General features: G+C 38.3%; 1 protein-coding gene across 1 annotated transcript in view; it reads right to left on the bottom strand.

Annotated features, from left to right (window-relative positions):
- The window catches only part of AGBL4 (AGBL carboxypeptidase 4), a 933,972-nt gene that overhangs the window by 588,537 nt on the left and 322,587 nt on the right, over positions 1–22,848 (bottom strand). The window contains exon 5 of the mRNA XM_044430335.1: positions 19,379–19,595. Within this exon, the coding sequence (XP_044286270.1) occupies positions 19,379–19,595 (217 nt within the window). The remainder of the gene's footprint in view (positions 1–19,378; positions 19,596–22,848) is intronic.

Raw genomic sequence — 22,848 nt, forward strand, 5'->3', positions numbered from 1 at the left:
ACATCAGCACCCCTTAGCTAATGCAAGGTAAAAATTAGCTTCAACATCCAAGACTGCTAGACAAATGTTTTCCTACAGCTCTTATAAAACATTCAATCTAAGTTTCCCCATAAAATTAATTTTGCATGTGAAAATGGATCAAACTGTAATTGGTATGATACTGTGCACCAAAACTCTCTTGCTGCTGTAATATACTTTATTTTAGCCTGTTGGCAGCCCAGCGCAATGCATCTGGGGAGAGGAACCAAACATGAAGATTCCAAAATGACCAAGAACAAAGTTGAATCCAAGCAGATAACGTTGTAAGGAGCAGGGCATGGGCAGCAGGCAGCTGTGCTTGAAATGCTGGGACTAGGGCACAGGTGCAAGATGGAGTCCTGCAGTAAGTTCAGAGGACCAGAAGCAAGAGGCACATTTGTGTAACAGTCCAGAATGAAAGCCAAGGAGATGATAAATCCAAGCAAACATAATCAAAGATCACAGAATCATAGAATCACAGAATAATAGAGTTGGAAGGGGCCAGAGAGCCATTGGATCCAACCCCTTGCTGACTGCAAAACTCCAAGTTAACCATCCCTCTCAGATGGCTGTCCAGTTGCATCTTGAATGCCTCTAGTGTGGGAGAGCCCACAACCTCCCTAGGTAATTGGTTCCATTGTCATACCGATCAGTCAAGAAGTTCTTCCTGATGTTCAGCCCAGAGGAACCTGGCTTCCTATGACTTGCGTGCTTAACTCTGTGTCCTACAATCTGGGATCATCAAGAAGATGATCAAAAGGAAGATGTCCTTCCTTTTTGTGACAGTCTTTCAAGTACTTGTAGAGTGCTATCATATCTCTCCTCAGTCTTCTCTTTTCCAGGCTGAACATGCCCACTTCTTTCACTCTCTCCTTAGAGGGCTTTGCTGCCATTCCCTGGATCATCCTTGCTATCCTTCTCTGAACACTCTCCTGCTTGTATGCATCTTTATTAAACTGTGGTGCCCAGAACTGGGGACAGTGCTCCAGGTGAGGTTTAAGCAGTGCTGAGAAAAGGGGAACTTGTACCTCACATTGTTTGGCAGTGATACTTCTATTAAGAGAGCCAGTGTGGTGCAGTGGTTAAGAGCATGGGACTGGGACTCAGACGACCTGGGTTCTAGTCCCCACTCAGCCATGGAGCCAACTGGGTGACTTTGGGCCAGTCACAGACTCTCAGCCCAACCCACCTCACAGGGTTGTTGTTGTGAGGATAAGATGGAGGAGTAGAATGATGTAAGCTGCCTTGAGCCCTTTGAGGAAAAAAGGCAGGATATAAATTGGAAAATAGATAGATAGATTAATGCAGCCTAAAATAGCAACTGTCTTTTTTGTATCCATATCACAGTGTTGGTTCATATTCAGCTTGCGATCCACAACAATCCCAAGATCATTCTCACTTGCAGTATTGTTGAGCCAAGTATTCCTCATCTTGTAACTATGCATTTGGTTCCTTTTTCCTAGGTACAGAACGTGGCATTTGCCTCTATTAAATTTCATTCTGTTGTTTTCAGCCTAGCACTCCAATCAAGATCACCTTGAATGTTCTTTCTGTCTACTAGCTACTCCACACCATTTTGTATCATCTTTAGATCTGATCATCATTCCCTGTGCTTCCTCATCCAAATCATTAATACAGATGTAGAAGAGCACTGGGCACAGGACAGAACCCCGCTATACCCTACTTTTTCCCTCTCTACAGTTTGAGAAGATGGCATTGATAAGCACTCTTTGAGTCGAATTCCTTGGCCAAGTGTGGATCCACCCAACTGTTGTCCCACCTAGCCCACTTTTTGTTAGCTTGCTTATCAGGATATCATGGGACACTTTGTCAAAAGCTGTGCTAAATTCAAGATAGATTATGTCTACAGCATTCTTAAAGTCCATCAGGGAGGTTACCCAATCAAAAACAAAAAAGACAACCTCCCCCCCCCAAAGGAGGGTCAGGGAGGATGGATGCAAATGCCTGGGAATCAAACTAGAAACAAACATGGAAGTAGGAACAGGCAGAAATCAGAAAGGCAGAGTAGGTAAGTAGGAACCAGGATTCAGGCAAATGATGTAGGAAGTCAGAGCACAAGGGAGTCATCAGGACAGCTCATGTTGCTGCAGCAAAGTGCAGCAGTGCAGTGCAATGCGGTCTTTTATGCTGGTCTCCAGGTCCTCCAGCTGTACTACATAATTACCACTCAGCTGTTTCTGGCAAGTGCCTGCAAAGGTTCCTGGTTCTGCAGGTATTTGCAGGGTTATTCAGGCTCTGATCCTAACACAATGCCATGATTTAGTATAGGACAATAAATCAGCCAGATTATGCAAAGCAAGATTGGAGAGGTCCAATGTACACTCTGATCAGAAGTTGCATTCTTTTCAAAGATATTCAGAGCAGTAGATTCAATATCTTATACCCTAACAATATTTGGGGATTGGGTGGTATAGAAGATAGACAGAAAATAAATAAATTCATGGAAGAATGGAACCTCATAAAAATTTACAAAACTAAGTTAAAAGCTTTTGCAAATACTTCCCAATATAAATAGAGGAATTCCATGCAAAGTTGACCCAATATAGGATACAATATTCATCCTAAGTCTATTACCCCATAAACTTGACCTTCGAGATGTCCATCTACTGAAATTACATACAATCTCATGAATAGATTTATTCAGAGTTAATTTAATAACTTCAGATATGTTTCTAGAGATAAAAGTCAGTTAGGTAATGCACTAGCAAATGCATCCCAGAAAGTTTCGGTTGTTGGGCTATGTAGAAATAGAACAACAGCAACAACATTTCCAATTAATGTCAGTTGAGTCACTTAATTTAGTAGCCAGGCAAGTAACCAAGGCCATTGATCATCTACTTCAAAGCTGGGGGAGGTAATTGATGCTGTGTCTTATTTATCTATGTTACTGCTGTCCTGAGACACTGTAAAGGGTGAGATATAATTTTTAAAAAATAAAGAAATAAATTGGAATTTTGAAAGAAATAATAATAATTCATCAGCACAGAGAATAAGGTAGAATTGTAAAGAACTGTGCATATATCCACAAATGCTATCCTTCTGTCCAACAATGCATGCCAGAGGTTTCAGACATAGATCAAAGCTCTGTGAAGAAAGTAGGCAACCTAGTCTAACACACCTCTCAAGGAAAAAAGGGATAGGAAATAATTACTCACTATTTCATTACTCGATGTTTAATGTAGGATTTTCAAATATTGTGCAGAAAGACCTACATTTCCTAATGTGGCTAAAATGAATATATAGTGAATTTTATTGAAGGCCTTCTCAGCATCCAGAGAGACAACGGCAGCTGTAACTGCCCTGTCTATATTTAGTTCAATCAGATCAACAATGAGGACAAGATCCCAGTGCTCTGTCTACTTTTAATAAATACCACCTGGTCTGCTAGGACAAATGTTGTAATAAACCCCTGCAATCTGTTGGCCAGAATTGCAATTAATAATTTAATATCAACATTAATTAATGAAATAGGTCACTAATTAGCACAGTAATTGTGATCTTTATCAAGCTTATGAATCATGGTAACATTTGCATCATTTAGTGTTGACTGGAGAGCCTGTTTTAAAGATAGAATTATAGACACAATAAAGCTTTAGATGGAAAAAGATGGAAAATGTTTTATACCATTCAATTGGAAACCTCCCTCATTCAGGTATTTCCCAGTATTCACATTAATTATTGCTTTCACAATTTCCTCACTTACTTTCTGAGTAATTGAAAGATGTACGTAAGTTTGACAAAAGAAAAAACATCCATATCCTGCTCCAATATTTCTTTTCCCTTACTCTACAAGCTCAATAGAATTTTAAAAATTGAGAATGTATATCTTCTGAAGAAGTATATATCTTATTTTTAAAAGGTGAAATAATATTTTAATATTTTCCTGTTTGAGCTGGTTAATCAAAATCTTGGTAAACTGTTTGCTATTTTCCCAATAGGATTGTGAACATAAAATAGGTTAAAGTGAATATAAGAAGGTATGCTGGATCAGACCAATTGTTCACATGGTGGCACACAGGATTCCTCAAGCAGGATGGGTACATAAGTTCCATTTGCCCAAGTTCCTCAGCAATTGGTGTATGCAGATATGCCATCTCTGATAATAGAGGCAGATAAACAGCAAGGCTAGTATGAATTTCTCCAATCCCCTTTTAAAGCCATTCACACTGGTGGTCATCACTACTTCCTGAGGGAGTGAATTCCATAGTTTTAACAATGCATTATGTGAAGAAGTACTCCTTTTATCTGTCCTGAATCTCCCACCAATCTGCTTCATGGGATGATCCCAAGTTTTAATATTATGGAGGGGGAAGAAATATGCCTCCTTCTCCATTATCTCCACACCATGCAGAATTCTTTGTCATGTTTTCCCTTACTGGCCATTTTTCCTAAGCTAAAAATTCCTAGTTGTTGTTACCATTCCTTATACTGGAGTTGGTCTAACCCCTTCATTATTTTAGTTCCCCTTCTCTGCACTTTTTCCAATTCAACCATGTCTTTTTTCACGTGTGGAGACCAGAACTGTACACTATATGCCAAGTGTAAGCACACCAAGGATTTATATAAGGGGAATATAAGTTTGGCAGTTCTGTTTTCAGTTCCGTTCCTAATTATGCCTAGCATGGAGTTTTTCTGTTTTATAACAGCTGCACACTGGGACAACGTTTTCATCAAGTTGCCCAACATAACTCCAAGTTCTGGTTTTTGATCAGATACTACTAGCTTAGATTCCATCAATGTATACTTAGAGTTGGGAATTCTTTTTGACAAAGTAAGCACTACTGTATACTTTCTTACTTCGAACTGTATTTGCTAGTTGGATGCCCATTCTCCCAGTTTAGAGAGATCCTTTTGGAGATCCTCACAATCCCTTCTACCCCAAATAGTTTGGCTTCATCAGCAAACCTGGCCAATTCACAACTCACTCCTAATTCCAGATCATTTATGAATAGGTTGAAACGCATTGGTCCTAATACAGAATCCTGTGGATCCCCACCAGTTACATCCCTCCATTGAGAGAAATTAGCATTTATTCCCACTCTCTGCTTGCTTTTTAACAAGTTAATGATCCAGAAGAGGACTCCTGATCTTACTCCATGACTGCGAGGTTTGTTCAGGAGTCTTTAATAAGAGACCCTGTCAAAAGCCTTTTGAAATCCAAGTAAACACTGTTTCCCAGATCACCCCTAACCATGTGCTTCCTGACACTGTCAAAGAACTCTAATATGTTAGTGAGAGAAGACTTTGCAAAAGCCATGTTCTCTGTTTTTTAGTGGCACTTGCTCTCCCATGTGTTTTCTAATTTTAACTTTATGTATTGCTTTGAAGCAGAATAGATACTAAACTAACCAGTCTGTGATTTCCCACTATCACTAAACTTTGATAACAAGTGGAGGCCACAAAATATCATCCCACAGGCTGCAGTTGGCCCACGGGCCACGAGTTTGAGACCCCTGGCCTACACCCTTATGAACCTGCCTATAGATTAAGGGGTCCAACTTGCATGGCCACCATTAAGATTGAAAGGGCCCTAAGAAACTTCTGTCCTTCCTATTACCTTTCCTCACCTGTGCTATGCATACTATCTGTGCCTCCATTATTGTGATATTGAATAATGGCCAAGCATATGGAAGAGATTTAACCCTCTTCACTCTCCACCTGCTTTTTTACCAGTTTCTTCATTTTAGAGAAGTTTTCTCTCTTTATTTATTTGATCTATAAAACCTCATCCAGTGGTCCCAACCAGGAATCTCTGGACAGTGTACATCCTCTTTTGAATGCAACTTTGCTGGACTTCTTTGGCAATCTTTCAACTAACTGTATATGAAATCCAGTGATACTGTAGGAACGGTTTCCAGTTGGTTCAACAACATTTACAACCTGTACTATGTCCTGGAAAAGCTCATGTAGGATGTTTGGATAGTTAAAGTCACCCATTATGAGAGCACTGCATTTTTGGAGACCTCCCTGATGTCATTCTCCATCTCAAGATCACTCTGATCACTCTGGTCTAAAAAATGATAGCATACTGGAGAAGACCCTAATGCTGGGAACAATAGATGGCAAAAGAAGAAGGGGACGGTAGAGAATGAACTGGCTAGATGGGGTCACTGAAGCAGTCGGCGTGAGCTTAAGTGGACTCCGGGGGATGGTGGAGGACAGGAAGGCCTGGAGGAATGTTGTCCGTGGGGTCACGATGGGTCAGACACGACTTCCCGACTAACAACAACAACACTGTCATCCAACATCCTTCTGTTATGGAGTCTACACACTTTACATTCTCAACTCTGTTGGACTCTATAGTATAGAGAACAACACTTCCTCCAGTACACCCTTCCCCTTCTTTCCTATGGGGAGTATATGCAAGGATGACTGTATGCCATTGCTTTCCCCCATTTGACCAGATTTCCATAATGCTTACTATATGTAACTCATCATTTAAAATCAGCCAATCTAGCTCACCCTATTTGGCTCTGGTGCTTCTAGCATTTGCACAAAAACACAGCATCCTTTTCAACATGCATGCAACTTACTTTTTGGTACTTAGTCCTCTCCAATTGGTTACCATGTCTCACCATAAGTTCATGGCTTATTTCCTCCCCTGCTACACTTGGGCGATCAGAAACTTTCCCCCCTTCATCCCGCTTTTGTTATATGTGACCTATGGTCACCTAGCAATGAATTCCCTCCAAAATGTCCTGTCCTTCACAGCTCTATTTAACTCCTGTAAACTTAAAGCTATGGCTTCCCTTATGGAACTGATCCATCTCACAGTTCTTCATATTATCATTATTTCCATACCATTATTGTCTTCCCCACATCTCATGTTTGCCTGCTCATAATGTGCCCAAAGTATGACAGTTTTGTCATTTTTGCATCCAGAGGAAGTTCTGAGTTTATTTGATCCAGGACCCACTTCTTTGTCTTTCTGTCAGATATTCACATAGCTCTGCTCCAGCACCATGTTTTGAATCCCTCAATTTTCTCCCTGTCAGATTCCTTCACCGTCCAGCTTTTACACCAAGACATAGCGACTTGAAAATACAATAGTGTGGATGATCTTGGCCATGGTCTTCAGTGAAATGTTCTTACACTTGATGATCTTTTGATTTAACCCAAGCCAGATGTTTCCCAGCTCTGGTTGGCATTCTCTCAGGATTCAACTTAAAAACTGTTCTGCCACCTTTTGATGTTATGCTCCAGTTAATTTTGCCTGCTGTGAAAATATATTGCTCATTTCCTCATGCCAGGACACAATTTGTTTCTTTTGTTTTTTAGCCACAGTGGCAGAAACAGTTCAAAGCTAATAAGCATAACAGTGTCAGTCCAACAATAGTTTCAAAGTCAGAATCTCTACAGTTCAGAATGTAAGGCAAAGTCAAGTGTCACAATTAATCCAGGCGAGAAAACTGTTCAGGGAACTCAAGGGCAAATTACAAAGCTAGACTTTGCACAGGAAGGCACAGATCACTCCAACAACATTTGCACTCTCTGTGGTATGTGTGTCAAACCAGAACAATGGAAGTATTTTCTAAAGTTTACCTAAGAACAAAACATTTGAAGTCTTAGCCTTCTTTGAATTTCTTGGCTGTACTTGTGATTTTCTTTCCTGCTTTTGCACTTTCTTCTTTCACTTTCATCCAGAGTCTTTTGAGTTCATTGCAGCTTTAGGAAAGTTGAATGGAATAATCTGCTTATCTTAAATTATTCATGCGTCTTCTGCCAATTTTTACTCCTTCCTATGATTCTAATCCAAGTTTCCTTATGACATGTTCTGTATACAATTGAACAGGCGGGGAAATAAAATATACCCTTGTCTGATACCTTTGCCTATGGAAAACCATTCTGATTCTCCATCAGGACAATCAAGTGCTGAGGCACACGCATTTCTTTTTGAACCATCCATAGCATCTCATGATCCACACTGTCAAAGGCTTTACTGTAGCCTATACATCATAGATTGATCTTCTGGGTGTTTTGTATTGTTTTGTTTTTTGGTGCACTGCAATAGCCAATGTATATTTTGTAATAAGATTTCAAGTGCCTCTCCATTTCCAGAATCCAATCTTAGCTGCAGTGGGAAACTCACCGTGTAATGCATTTATTTTAACAATTAACTTCTAAAAATGCTACAATGAGTGGAAGTATCCATTCAAATTATTTCTTACAATGAACCAAACTGAAATAGATCTGCTCTGAATTGATATGAAAAACATTTCCCCTTCCCACCCCAAATATTGAGTAGCCAGAATTTTGCCACAAGAATTATACAGCAGAAGTCTGCCCTCTTTTCCAGCAAAGATATCTGGTATACATAAGACAAGATGCACAGGATATAAAGGATAATTTCTTCCTTACGCTGTTGACCAACTGAGATGAAACACCAAGAGATTAACATTAGGTGGCACTCTGGTCAAAAGGCTGTAGGTTATTAATCATAGATCCCTGCTTTCCGACAGGAAGTTTTAAGTGGCTGTAATGAAATACTAACTATTTTCTGAAGTGCTTTTAAGATGTTTTTAAGAAGTTTTAGATCAAAGACTCAGTTAATGCAACTCCATGCATTAAATATTTAGTACTTATTCAGTCACTTGAGCATTCAGGCATCTTAACATTGGAAAAGGGCAAAAAAGGAAATTGAAGGTTCTTCACTGTGGGATATTATTTAGACTGAAGAACCACATGTGCTTGTTGGTAACTAATCAACATATTCTAACTGCAGTATTTGTGCTATGAATTCCTATGAAATGAATTCTTTCTGCATTTACATAAGTGTAAGAATAAATTCCTTTGAGTGTTGCTTTGATAGATATAAATTAGTATGGTGAAAATGCATGGGAGTTAGGCCAATCAGCCATGCTCCCCAGGTATGCTGGGCAAGTTACCTACTTGCAACCTAACACCATTGTGCTATAGTTATTATGTGATAACAAATGATGACTGCAAACTTAAAGCTGAAAGGGCTAAAATGTCTCAGCCCACAAGTGCGTTGAGCAACAGGGAGAGGAGAAGGTTACTGAAATTAACTGATCCTTTCGTTTTAATTTTGTCTCTGCATAATTTTATATCTCTATTAATTGTTCTAGATAGTCATTCCAAATGGATATATAATTAAGAGAAGCCAGGACAAGGGCACAGCAATAGGACAAAATCCCAGAGGAGTAACCCTGTGCAGTCTTTTAACTGGAAACTAAATTTTGGAAGTAAAAGCCAGCAGATTAAATTCATCCCTTAGAAAGGGGGAGCAAAGCAACACCCACTTACAGCTTCAAGCTAAATTTCAGAGGGAAAAGCCAGCAGGAACCTCCAACTCGTGCAGCTCGCATTTAAACTAAATCCCTAGAAGACTAAACTCAGCCTTAGAAAGAGAGAGGAAAGCAGTACATTTCTCTGTACTCTCTACAGACACTGTACAGCCTTAGCTAGTGGGGGAGAAGGCTCTGAAATTTCAGGGAAGAGTAGCTTCAGTTTGGGCCCTATGTAGGCTCAGGTTTTTAGGGCTTTGGGTAGGCTTACAAAACAAAGCTCAGAAATAGCGGAACCCCAGGTTTGAGGGGTCAGCTAGCACACACAAGCAAGTCAGTCTTCCACCAGTAGCCCTTCACTAAACCTTTTTCTGTTGATTGTAGCCCAGTCTCTGTTGGGATCTCCAGGGAACAGGACATTCCCATTCTCACAGGAAACAGCATTGGCTAGCTCTCATGCATGCCTATTCACAGCAAACTAGGTCAGGCCAGGAGTTCAGCCACACCCTTCCTTGATTTTCAGTCAAGGCCCTCCAGTCAGACTGGCTGCAGCAGTTGTGCCAACCCCGCTAGGGCTCTGTAAGAAGGCAGGCTTGCAAGCAACCCCAGCAAGCTGAGCAACAGGGCAAAAAGGCTAGGACAAAGGAGTTAACTCCCTTTGCTAGTCAGGAAGGTGGGGTGCAAAGAACCACAGAAAATAAATCCACTGCCTACTCCAGCAGGATGAACAAAGGAAATTGATAAGATCCAAAATCCCCTAGATCTTTCAGGTGAATAAACTGCTTACACAAATTAAACCAATCATAGGTATACGCTTGGTATAATGAGCCCTGGCTCTCAGGGAACATGTTCTCTTGAAGCCAAGGCTGCTGACTTGGAGAAGCATAGAGAGATAGACAGGCAGGAGGATGGGACTGCCAGGGATTAACTAGCAGGATCCCAACTCCTGTATGATAGCTCCTTTGCAATCACAGAGAAGAGATTTTGGGGAAGGATGGTGTCATTCTGCAGAAGAAGGAAATGGTCCCTTAGAAGGGACCCATTCCTTGGAAGGCAGGCATGTATCCTCTCGCACTATAGATACCTCTCCAGGAGGTGTGGGGCTTCTGATAGTGGGAGATTTGATCATTAGGAACATAGAAAGCTGGGTTTGTGATGCACAGTTTAAAGAATAAACTCACTCTTAGGAATTTCTTGCATTGCTTCTGTGTTGCTGTATAGCAAATACTCCCCAATGAAATACATTCAAATGCACTTTCTACTAGTGATATCAGCAAACTTCATAATTCCCTGATTCATAATATGAATAAACTGAGCTCTTCCTCCTTTGTGGGATTACAAAGTAGGTGGTATTGCCCCCAAAAGATCTTCTACAGATTGGAATGTAAAATGTAAAAAGCATTCAACAACCAGGTACACCAAGCTAGCTAAATATACATTTTGTTTCCTCTCAGGGAAATGTTTGTTGTCCAGATGATTTGACCAAGCAATATTTTGTTTGTTGAGCATATTCTCCATTTGTGCCGATTCTTATAATAGTTTCTTGTAAATGTTTTATGTGTCTGTTCTCTAGCATTTAGTTGGGCATGAATGTTAAGGAAAGAGGTGCTGCACATACAATTTAGAAGATGTAGAACCAACCTCAAGGTCATGTCATAAATCATGGGAATACATTAATGGACACTTTTTATTATGCTACAATACATTTATATACTTAGCCAGAACCAATTATGAATAGGCCAAGATTAATGAAGAAAGCATATGGAATAGATTCAAAGATCCCAAGGAAGAGAGTATTCCCCCACCCGTGGGCAGAATGGGATACTTGTTATTACGCCCCCTCACCCTCAAACACATTGTGTTTCCAGAAAAATCTGTTTCTGGAGTGTTTGGGGAGCTCTGTATGACAGATCAGAGAAGAACCTGAAGGGGAGAAGAATTAGGAAAAAGCTGTATGCCTTTTTATATTGCTGAGAGCCATTACTAGACTGAGGGCCCTCCTGTGAAGGCACCTTTGCATTCATCCTAAAAATACTAGGGGTTAACTTAAGTCCAATTGGGCTTAGCAACACTTACTTCCAACGAAGTTTGCGGAGAAATGCTGTAAGTCATGGCCTGACACATGCTGAAGCACTCACCAGGCATGCCAAAACTCAAAGATCAAGTAAATTATTCAGAGAATCGGCCCTAAAGGTTTGTGTCACTCAGCAGCAGCAACCTTTGAAAAATGGTCTGTGTGTGTGTGACCCCATTACATCACTTTTGGCCTCATGCTCACTGCCACGATGCAGACTTAAAGTGACATTTCACCAAAAGTGGACTTTGGCCTACATATCATTACTTACAGATGCAAATATATGAAACAAGTGCATTTCACTTCTAAAATAACCTTACCACAGCCATGTACCTTCTTGACATTTTTATTTTTAGATTTTAAAATTATAAATTCACCATCAGCAAACTAAATGTTCTGTGTAAGCCCTTTTATTTCTGAAAAGCTCTCTAAACTCAGTCTTTAACATAGTTTAAAGAATAAACTCACTCTTAGGAATTTCTTGCATTGCTTCTGTGTTGCTGCATAGCAAATACTCCCCAATGAAATACATTCAAATGCACTTTCTACTAGTGAAATCAGCAAACTTCATAATTCCCTGATTCATAATATGAATTAACTGAGCTCATCCTCCTTTGTGGGATTACAAAGTAGGTGGTATTGCCCCCAAAAGATCTTCTACAGATTGGAATGTAAAATGTAAAAAGCATTCAACAACCAGGTACACCAAGCTAGCTAAATATACATTTTTTTTCCTCTCAGTGAAATGTTTGTTGTCCAGATGATTTGACCATTATTTTGTTTGTTGAGCATATTCTCTATTTGTGCCGATTCTCATAATAGTTTCTTGTAAATGTTTTATGTGTCTGTTCTCTAGCATTTAGTTGAGCATGAATGTTAAGGAAAGAGGTGCTGCACATACAATTTAGAAGATGTAAAACCAACCTCAAGGTTATGTCATAAATCATGGGAATACATTAATGGACACTTTTTAATATAAACAACTGCTTAGTAGCAGTATTGGGACCAATGGGGGTGATTTTTCTTGGAACCATGACAATAGAAGCACAGTTTTCATTTTCTCTCTTCGTGTGGTCTTGATGCTACAAACCTGACCCTTGTCCCTGCTATTTGTATTTTTTTAAACTTTCATGTTAATTGCATTAATGCAATTATTTCCCTAGCTAGTTTACCCCTGAACTCATATAAGCTTATAAGATGTATTGTGAGCCTCAACTGGAAATGTTTCTCATTCCATCTATCCAACTATCCCTTACATATCAAGAGCTTACACAGCTTGTATCATTACAAACGAGTTAATTTTTAACCATTTTCTTACTTCTTTGTAGACATACATAGGACTGGACTATAAATAACGTTCTCAACCATGTAGAATTGAAGCTGAAACAAACAAATTTTCCTTTAAAATACTACTGTGTATTAAGACAATAGTACTGTATAATCTACTTAAATTTAGGAAACTGAGGTCAGGTAGAAACTTACATTAAGCTGCAAAACAATCTTGAGAATATTTTAACAATGAATATTTCATTGTTCAATTTGCAAAATGTGAACTTAAATGAAATGAGAAAAGCATTAAAATAAATACATTACAAAACAGACATTTGTTTCATGGAAGTCCTGCTTATGCTTTTTATTTTTGTGAAATATTGAATTCAAACCTTGCCCTGTAGGAATGATCTAACTAATTAATTAGTTTTGATGAAACTAATTAATTAATTACTTCTCAATAACATCAGCATCATAGACCCTTGTATTCTGGGTCTGGCCAATGATTCCATATAATTTTACAAGTCTCTTGCATTTAACTGAAGTGTGACTATAAAGCATATGTGGCAGGCAATGTTGTGATACTCTAAGTAACAGATTTTTGCTGTTGTGATACCTTGAAAAAGAAGGAATTTAAATTAAACTAGTGCCTGCTAGAAGGTATTTAAATTAAACTAATGACTCGAGACTCAGAAAACAAAAGTTTGGAAAATTCTAGAATTTTCAAAGAAAAAGATTCCCAGGAAAGAGAACCTGGAGATAATCTCTCCCCCCACCCCAAACTCCCAGGTCCTCAAATTTTGTTAACCTTTTATTAAGGAAATATTCAGGTCACACAGAATTTTACAGTTGAAATTAATCAGATAGTCTTAAAGTACTTCAACCACACATAAAGATTGCCCCCTCATATCTTGAATGCTGACAGATTGATTAATATTTATAATTAATATTTAATACTATATTATTAAATATTAAAAGTAATTATTAATTTGATTATTTAATTCAAGCAAGCAAGCTGAATCAATAAATAAAACCCCCTCCATAAATTTAATATTTTGGGTAGTCATTCAGCAGAAAACAGAACTGCAACACCAGTATATGTCATAAGATCCAAGATCAGCATCTGTTGGGAAGGCTGGTCATTTTGGTGGTGAACAGTGCTAATGGCCTGGGGACAGGGGTAGAGCCACGAGCAGATATAATTCCTATGTATTTATAAGTTTTCCAACTAACTATATCAGGCACAACTCAATTCTAAGCAAGTCTATTCAGGACCAAGCTCTAGTGAAGCACAACTCACTCTCATGCCCTCTTCCAGTTACATATGTAAAAGGTAGGACATGAAGACAAGAAAAAGAAGAAATGTTGGAGGCAGGGAGGGAGGGATACCAGTCAGGCAATGATATGAGTAGGATATAAACCTAATGGAAGTCAAGTCATGCTGAAGCCCAAAACTTACAAGGCATCAACTCCTCCTGGAGTAAGGCTTTTCACACATGAGATAATTCATATTTCAAACTACAACTAGTCAATTCTCATGCCTATAACTAATCTAAATTCTATAACCCAAGGTAAACAATCCATATAGAAATGTGTCCTCTGCAAGATGTATCTGGACGAAAAAAGAGGACATTTGACAAAGACTGAATTTGCTTCAGCCTTCATTTGCCAAAAGTCCTGTGTTCTAAGCACTACCGGTTTATAAAATCCCATGGGATATTTCAGTGGTCCACTCCTTATTTCATTATAAGTTGCTAGAATTTACAGAATTTTTCAATTACACTTGTTTCTGAAAGGATGATCTAGAAATTCTGAAAGCCAAGAAAATAATTATTGTCAGCAAAACAATTCTTGTATAATTGTGTAAAATCCAAAAAGAGACTTTCTAGGGTACTGCAATGGTTTCAGTTGCTCATTCTTTTCCTTACCAATCTTATATGATTTGTTTGGTACAGTCAGGCAAATGGGAAATGACAGAAAGATGTAGTTAACAATCTTAAAAGTAATGTAGAAATGGCATCACAGCCGGTTGTTTTAATAGGCTTATACAAAGTAGGCTTGTATAGATTGACAGTAAACAACATAACACACAGTCCATTGATCATTATTCCCTCCAGCAGGTTTTCCTGCCATAAAATGGGCCATAACAATTTGCAGTTGCTTCTGCTTTATCATCCCTACAGAGCCATTAAGATCAAACTTTCTTGAGTCTGAAACTTGAACCAGTTGTATGCATTTTTTCAAGGCATTCAAAATGTAAATGACTGGAATGTGGAGGGCAGAGAACCACAGAAAAACTTTTCTTAAACATACCGGGTTGAAGTTTATGAACTTAGATCTCAAGTCATGACTTTTTGTTCCGCAGTGGAACTTTTTGTTCCACAGAAAAATATGTTTAAATTAAAATAAATGCAGAGTAAATTGTAGTCAGAGTAACTGCTGTATTGGATACCATAGTAAAGTAAACAGAAAAGTCCCTACAGGAGGGATTCTCATATATAAAATAATCTAAGCTTTTGTGAACACAACATTCCAGTATTATTTATTTATATACACTATTTTGATGTTATATAGAACTGAAATTAGCAGTCATCCACCCCCTACCCCACATGCTTCTTGTAATATCAGCAATACTATACATTTTCTTCATGTGGGTATCTGTGCAACAGAGCCTGGTGGGAAAAAGATGGGTCGCTATGAAGTTTTAATTCTGTGGTAGCTTGGCATAATACAACCATCAGAAAATAGTGCAAGACAGTTATTGCAGTTTTGTTATATCTTTCATTAACCATAACATTCCTGAGTAGTATTTCAAGGGATTACACTAGACCTTCTTCGTGCACATAAAATAAAAGTCCAGTTTTCATGGCTACAGAAAATATGTGTAAATATTAGCAGGAAAATACAAAGCAACTACTCTATTAAAAAACATAGTGGGAGCAGAAGTGCAAAAGCCTAGGAAGGATCATCTGAAGGATCAGGTGCATAGTCTGGATTGTCACTGGAATCACAGGTGGAGTTGATGGCTTGGAGAATTTTTTTAATCAGCTGGGCTTGGCTAATATACCAGCTTTGATCTTATCTAGACCCTGGACACAGTCATTCATGTTCTGGTAACTTCCTGACTGGATTATTGAGATGTGGTGTATACCTCTGAAAACAGCCCAGATTCTTAAAATTTGTCACAGATATATCACAATCAAGGAACATCTGGGTATAAGAATTTCAAAGGTCATCTCATGTCAGACTCCTGTTTTACACCAGATTAAGGGTAGTTAGAATTTCTTCAAGGGATGAGACTATCCACAGCTCTTGCAGATGGCTTCCAGACACCTCTGTTTTTACTGCTAGAAAATTGTTAGCATAGCTAAAGCTACCTTATTAACAAGAGGAAACCCTCAAAAGTTTAAAGCAGAAGAATTCAAAAAAACATGTGATGCTTTGGTAGTTTTGTCAAGAACTACTTTTTGTACTTTTGCTACTAGTTTTGATTTCAGGCTTTTGAGGGTCATTGGAGAAGGCATCCTCAATGGGCCCTTTCTCTTAGTCACTCTACCTTTTTACAACCATCTTCTCCATCTGCAACTCCTCATCCTCTTTTTCATTATTACCACTTGCTTGCTTGACAAGCAGGGTGCCAGTGAGGAAGTAGGTATATACTGCTTGACTAAAAAGAAAGATAACCAAGCATCTTGCAATGGTGAAAAGAAAGAGTCTGTCTAGGGAGCACTTATTGCTGGGCCCCTGCTAAGTGTGGGCTCACAGAAGGTGTTCAGCCACATTTACAACTGTTCTGTCCTGCTTTGTTTGGCTATTCCCATATTGCAACTTAGCTGGCAACATTAACACTGCAATTTTCTGTAATTAAATAGACCCCAAGTCAAGAATAACCATGCTTCAATTCAATCACTGCATTTCCTTAGTCAATTGACAAGAGTTTTGATTGCCATAAGATGATAATTTGGTATATTATTAACATTCATACAGAATTTCCACTAATGCTGAAACCAAACCCAGCAGGTGATCAGACAGGTAAAGCTGAAGTACCAGCCGACTAACTGCAGAAACATTCATGCACAGCATGTTTTGTGCAACGTTTTTTTTGCATATGAGGATCTGTGGACTGGAACCACATACTGTATACATGTCTATGTTCCCATAAAATATATATTGATTGGATCCAGACTTAGTCATACTTAGAAGTAAACCCACTGTCTGGCAGACTTAACCAACTTTGATTTCAATGGTATAGTTTAAGCATGACTAAGTCTGTGAATTTATTTAGGGTGGCAAACAACTAAATTCAGCTACCTTAGTTTTCATACTCTGCTTACTAATGGATATGGTTTTTTTCATTTAATTATTAACTGCATACAATTATTTGAAGAAAGATTAAGTGTAGGTTTTGTAAACTGCTGAAGTACTATTGAGCATTTTTTAAAGCCAAGGTAAGCAAAATCAGTATGCCATTAAAATGATACCAATGATTACCTACCAAGCTTTCAGGATAGCTCATTTTCAAGTAAATCTGGCGCATTTGTAATGCTCAAAAATTCTCTGAAGAATAATAATTGAATTAATAATGTTTAAGAAAAGAAAAATAAGAAAAATATTAATTAAAAAGATATTTCTTCATCTTTATGCTAACAATATGACTCTGTGTCATTTGGCTCTACAACTACTGTGTACTTGAGCAATGTAATTACAATTGCATGTTAGCGAATCACCAATTTCTGGACCTTAGCCTGACTACTGTATATGTTGCAAGTTTAATCTATTATGGAGCAGAAATCATCAACATTCAAAAGCTATCTCAGATGTCAATTAATTTTCTGAAGAACTAGTCCTTTCAATTGTTCAAAATAGCCAAACAGGGGTGTGGATGTAAGATGCGGGGGTATCCTTTCCCTCAAGCCCATAAAACTGAGAAGAGCAACAAAACACTGTGAAATATTTAATCAACGTTTCAAGGTAATCTAGGAAAATGTCATGTGGAAAAAAGCCTGGAAGATTCTATGATTGCTACATTATTTGATTTTTTAAAAAAGATATTCAATACAACAGTTTCTGGTTGTTTGTTTGTTTGTTTGTTTGTTTTAGTGTGACCAGGAACAGAAAATCCTCCATGTACTTTTGTTACAGATGCTCAGTATCACAATACAATATGCATGATACCGGGGGGGGCGGGGGGATCAGCCAGTGCTTGAAGAACCATGAAATTAATTCTGTGAGTCTACAAAACTTGCTTCTCAGAGTCCCAAGTGCTGCACAGGAAACAGTGAAGATGCAAGATTCAAAATTACTTTGTGATATTAAGACTAGAAAGAACTTCACAAAGAACAAAAGTAACAAATATCCCTAAAGAAGCACGGGCATGTTGGGTGAGCCTAAGTACTATACTAATCCTAGCAAATGTTTGGAATTATAACTTAGGAAACTCCAAAGCCGTATTTTGCACAATTATTTTTCATTTTCAGAAATATTACCGCTTTTAGTTCCAGGAAAAAGTACAGTGCATTTATCTATATAAAAAGGGATAGAAAATCATTTTATCCAGTTTGTCTTCTGTCTTCAAAAGAATGGGAAGCGGGAATGAACTTAGAAAAGTTATAGATAGCTGAGCCCTCTGAGCTAAATACTGAACTCATATCAATATCAAAATATTTTTATTCTTTCATCTTCCCTTGATAAAGTTTTCCTTACCAAAATAATTTCCATCTCTATTTTAATTAATGTCTTTTCTATGGCAGAGTATTTCTGAGTCTCAGATAGAAGATAGAGAGGCATGGAATTCATGAAATAACTTGTTACAACAGTATTTTGCTTTTTAAATTCCTCCTTGTTTAAGGTTCTCTTTGACAACTTCAAAGTATTGTCTTTTATTCACCCATTTTTGTTAATGAGTGAGATAGTCTGACAATTAAGCAACATGAACTCTAAAATTTATCCTTGGAACCCTATAACATACTGGACAGAAGTTTAGGATTATGTCGAACATCGACCTACCAGTTGTAAAGCCAATGTGAAAGGTTTTGACGCAATTTCTGTATTAATTCTTGGTCAGAAAGGTACCATCTTATCATAGAAAAGGGAAAAACAGGACAGGAGAACTTATGGATGAAGTTGACATTTCTTCCAGTTGGCCCCCTTCCTTTGAGTGCATGTGCACAGAACTCTTGAGACATGCTTTCAGAATGTGGTCCTAAGCCAGCCTTGCCTTGCTCCTACTGCACAATGGTGAAGCCATGTTTCTTGTTATCTACCCCTACAACGCTGAGCAGAGACAAGCCTAAATGGCTTTGATTAACAGCTATATGTCATGCCACAGTAGCACAAATGGAAAAGCCACTGTATTTATGCTTTGCATAGGCTCATGCAAGGTAACAGGTCAACGTGAAGAAACACATTGACTTTTGAACCAAATCCCTGTAAAGAGAGAGAAAAGCTATCTTTAAAGTCAATGCCACAAAGTTCTTACAGATTTTTATTCAGTATCTATGGAAGCCAATTCATGCTATGTGGCAATTTTCATCTTGAGCTCCATGTCACAATCAAGCTGCTTTATGTGAATATAAGCCTTCATTTATTTATATTTCATTGTGCAGCTATGCTATCTCGTGTCTCTGAGAAGAACAAAATAAACAAGGGCATGGGTCCATTAGCTGAAATGATTCATACTACTAATGCATCACCAGTTAGGCCAGACATCCATAAAGAAACATCATCAGTGGGAAATATGCATGTCACTTACCACACTAAGTCCTAGAAGCTCTCTGCAGCAGTAATCCATGTTCTTCTTCTGCAAATTATCAAGGTAGTGCTGAAGTCGAGTGTATGTATATGGGTAGCAATAAGCAAACTGGTATATGTCATCTTCTCGGTCGAAGCAGAAAGCAAATGACATTACATAGTTCTTCCTGTGATCAGGGCAACGGTAATAATACACATTTTTGGGTGGCAGCCTTTGCCTAAAATATAAAATAAGACAAACAAATCAATTATACTCTGTACCAAAAATATGAAATTAAATTAAATGTAGCAATGAAGTCACATGGAAACAACACAAGTTCAATCATCTGGCAGGTACATAGCTGGTAGGTAAATATATAAAACTCAGTCAGGGCAAGAAAGATTTTATTTTATTTTGCTGCTCTGTTTCATTAAGGATATTAGCAAATGGCACAGAAATTATGAAAGAAAATCAACAAAGGATTCTGTCATGTGAAAAACAGTTACAAGAACTGTTTCTCTTTAATCATAGGAGCTTGATAAAGGTTGAGGGATCAAGCTCCTTTCTCCTGTCAGCATGCAAAGAACTTGATTAATAAAATTTAGCTAGTGTTTGCAGGGCTGCAAAAAGCAAGGAATTCTCTACGTGTCCACAATGCATCACAGTGAAAATGAATGTCAATGAAGTGCTTGCTTAAAATATGCACAAGGCAGTTATGTCTAGAAATGACCACAGGCCCCCAGATAATTTAGAAACATTTACTCCAGGCACTGGGTTGGAACCAGATTTATACTTGATCAACTGTGCTGGCAGATGTGAATTCCACATCCATGGCAGACACTTCAGCCCCTTGAAGATGCTACAGAGAGAGTCAGGAATGCCTGAAGAATAGGGTATGGTGTGGCATAGGAGCCCTTCCTCTCATGAAAAGCAGACTTTGGATCCAAAATCTGCTTTCCTCAAAAGGAAAGGCTCCAATAAGCAAGTTTTTGGTCCAGCCAGTTACCAAATGGCAAATCATCAAAACACATTTAACTTACATTGTGTCTCAGAAACGTAGATTTTTGTTTCACATATATAGAGGATAGGAAGTCTCTCTGAGATTGACTTCGTTGACTACATGAAGGACATTTAAATAAGGCTGCAGGTGTAATTCTGCCCCACTTTATAAGCTTAAATGTACACAGTTCCTACAATCTGGATTGGGATCTCTTTAGTTCTTTGAAAATTGTTCCCACTTCTTTATTTTAACCTCCTTCCTCTTCTGCTACCCTTTTCACTAATTCTGACTTTTTTTCCTTTTAAAAACCAGAATCCTTAATATTCAGATCAATTTAAAAAGAAAATAAAGTCAAATGACTTAAGAAATAAGACAGGAGAGAAATAAGATGGGGCAATGGGTGTGTGAGTTCTGAACATAATAGGAAAAAACACAACAGGAGTCCAGCCAATGTCACACCATTCAAAAATATAACTGAATGAGATAACCTTGGTCTGTATAGAATCTTTGTGTTCGTGACCAAATCCAGTATCATTCTGTAGCAATCAGGCCAGGGTAAATAAAGTATTTATTCTTTAAGATGGCTGTGAGTAGAACCTTTCTACCTTTATCTGGACAGACTCCACAAGAGTCTGTTAATCAAATACAACAAATTCTCCAACTCTGTTTGGGGGAAAAGGCCCATGCTATTATCCTGCAGACAGGATCTTATTCAATTAAACAATATAATAAACAGGTCCCACCTAATGCTTGTAGAAGAAGTTAGCTACTGTCAGGCAACGATGGTGAGGAAAACATAACATGATTCCATTACTACTGCTATATCTGTAAATCACGTGTGCTCCTGTAATCGTTCTGAGAAACCAGGCAACTGCAGAGGATCAGTTTTGGCCTTTCACTGGTAATATGAAATGGAAGAAACAAACTTCTCATTATGGAAAATGACATGTTTTCCAATTAGCAGCAGTTAAGGAGTGTGCAAAGCAAAAATAAAATCTTCCTGACAAAACATAATAAAGAGCCTGTGGTGCAGTTAATTAGAGATGAAATAAAAAGTATTCATCCTTCTTATTGCTCTGGCTTTTGAACCCCAATGGAAGGAGGCACTCCTTGATTTATTTATGTAGTGCTGAAGTTACCAAGCTACAAATATTTTTTAAAGCCTTAAGAAAAAAGAATAAATAAGCACATTCCTCCACTTTGAAGGGGTAAGTGGGAATTAGGTACGTAAGAAGAGATGTGCCATATTAGACCAAAGCCCTGCATTGCGTTTGCACAGTGACCAGTCAGCCCACAACAGGACATGAGCAAGAGTAACCTCCTGCTTGTGTTCTCCAGAAACAGATATTGTGAGGTATACAGCCCCTCGTACAGGAATTACAACCAGTTGTCATCCTAAAGCAGTGAAAGCTAATAGGTTCCTGAAATACCTTCATATATTTTGATCTTCCAGCTTTGGTCTGGTGTGCTATTAGATCTCTCTCACTGACTATTGAATCCATCAAATTATGATATTGGGTAAATGTTTGGTAGCTTCCAGACCAAAACACACATGTTTTAACAGTGTGTTGCCAAACTGCAGAACCTGCTTTCTGAATTGGCAAAAGGAGAGAATGGAAAATGAACCAAGGACATTCATCAAAATAAGAATGAAGGTGCAAGGAAAAGCTTTGTGAAATTTACTAGGAAATGCTAACTGACATTGTTTGATATTCATTCAGTCCTGCACAGCAATTGTAACTTATATCTTAAGTGTTTGTGAATTCCTTCAATTAAATCTGCTTTTTTCTTTTCATGTTTTAATAAATGGATGTGTTTGGCTATAGGGTTCCATTAGTGACACATCAGTGGACAACTGCTTGTTTGCAACATCATTCCTTCCTTCCAACCTCTGGACACAGGCACACTCCACACAAATCTGCCCCAGAGCCTTTTCCAACCCCTTTGGTGGAGATTTAACTATGTATAGCAATGCAGATGCTGCAGAAGGGTGGAGGAATCCACTCAACCAACAACTTCCATTGTGCTAGGATACAGCATCCATTTCTCTTTCTCTTGCATCCCTTCCTTCCTTCCTTCCTTCCTTCCTTCCTTCCTTCCTTCCTTGCAATCATTCTTTCCATTACATATATGAAAAAATCTGTGCATTTTGGTAAATTTGAAAATTTTGCTTCTTATCAAAAACAAACAGAAAATCCTCACTCATTTGTGTCAGCCAAATTTCATGGAGACAGCTATTCCAGCATAGAAAGGGGCTTGATATCTGCCATACAGCTTTTAAAGAATAGGGTCAATCCTAATTATATGCACTGGGATCAAACGCAGACTTTTAAGAACTCAGCACTAAAAAACCCCTTCCTGGATGGATGATTCTGTCAGTTTCACTTTCTCCCAAAATCAAATGTTTAAACTTCAGTAACTTTCCAGCCCACTATTGAAGAAATTCCCTAATTTTGGTAACTTTGATCCAAGCAATATTGCCCCCCTCTCC

This window comes from Varanus komodoensis, unplaced genomic scaffold (assembly GCF_004798865.1).
Source record: "Varanus komodoensis strain SLA01 unplaced genomic scaffold, ASM479886v1 scaffold20_1, whole genome shotgun sequence".
NCBI lineage: Eukaryota > Metazoa > Chordata > Lepidosauria > Squamata > Varanidae > Varanus > Varanus komodoensis.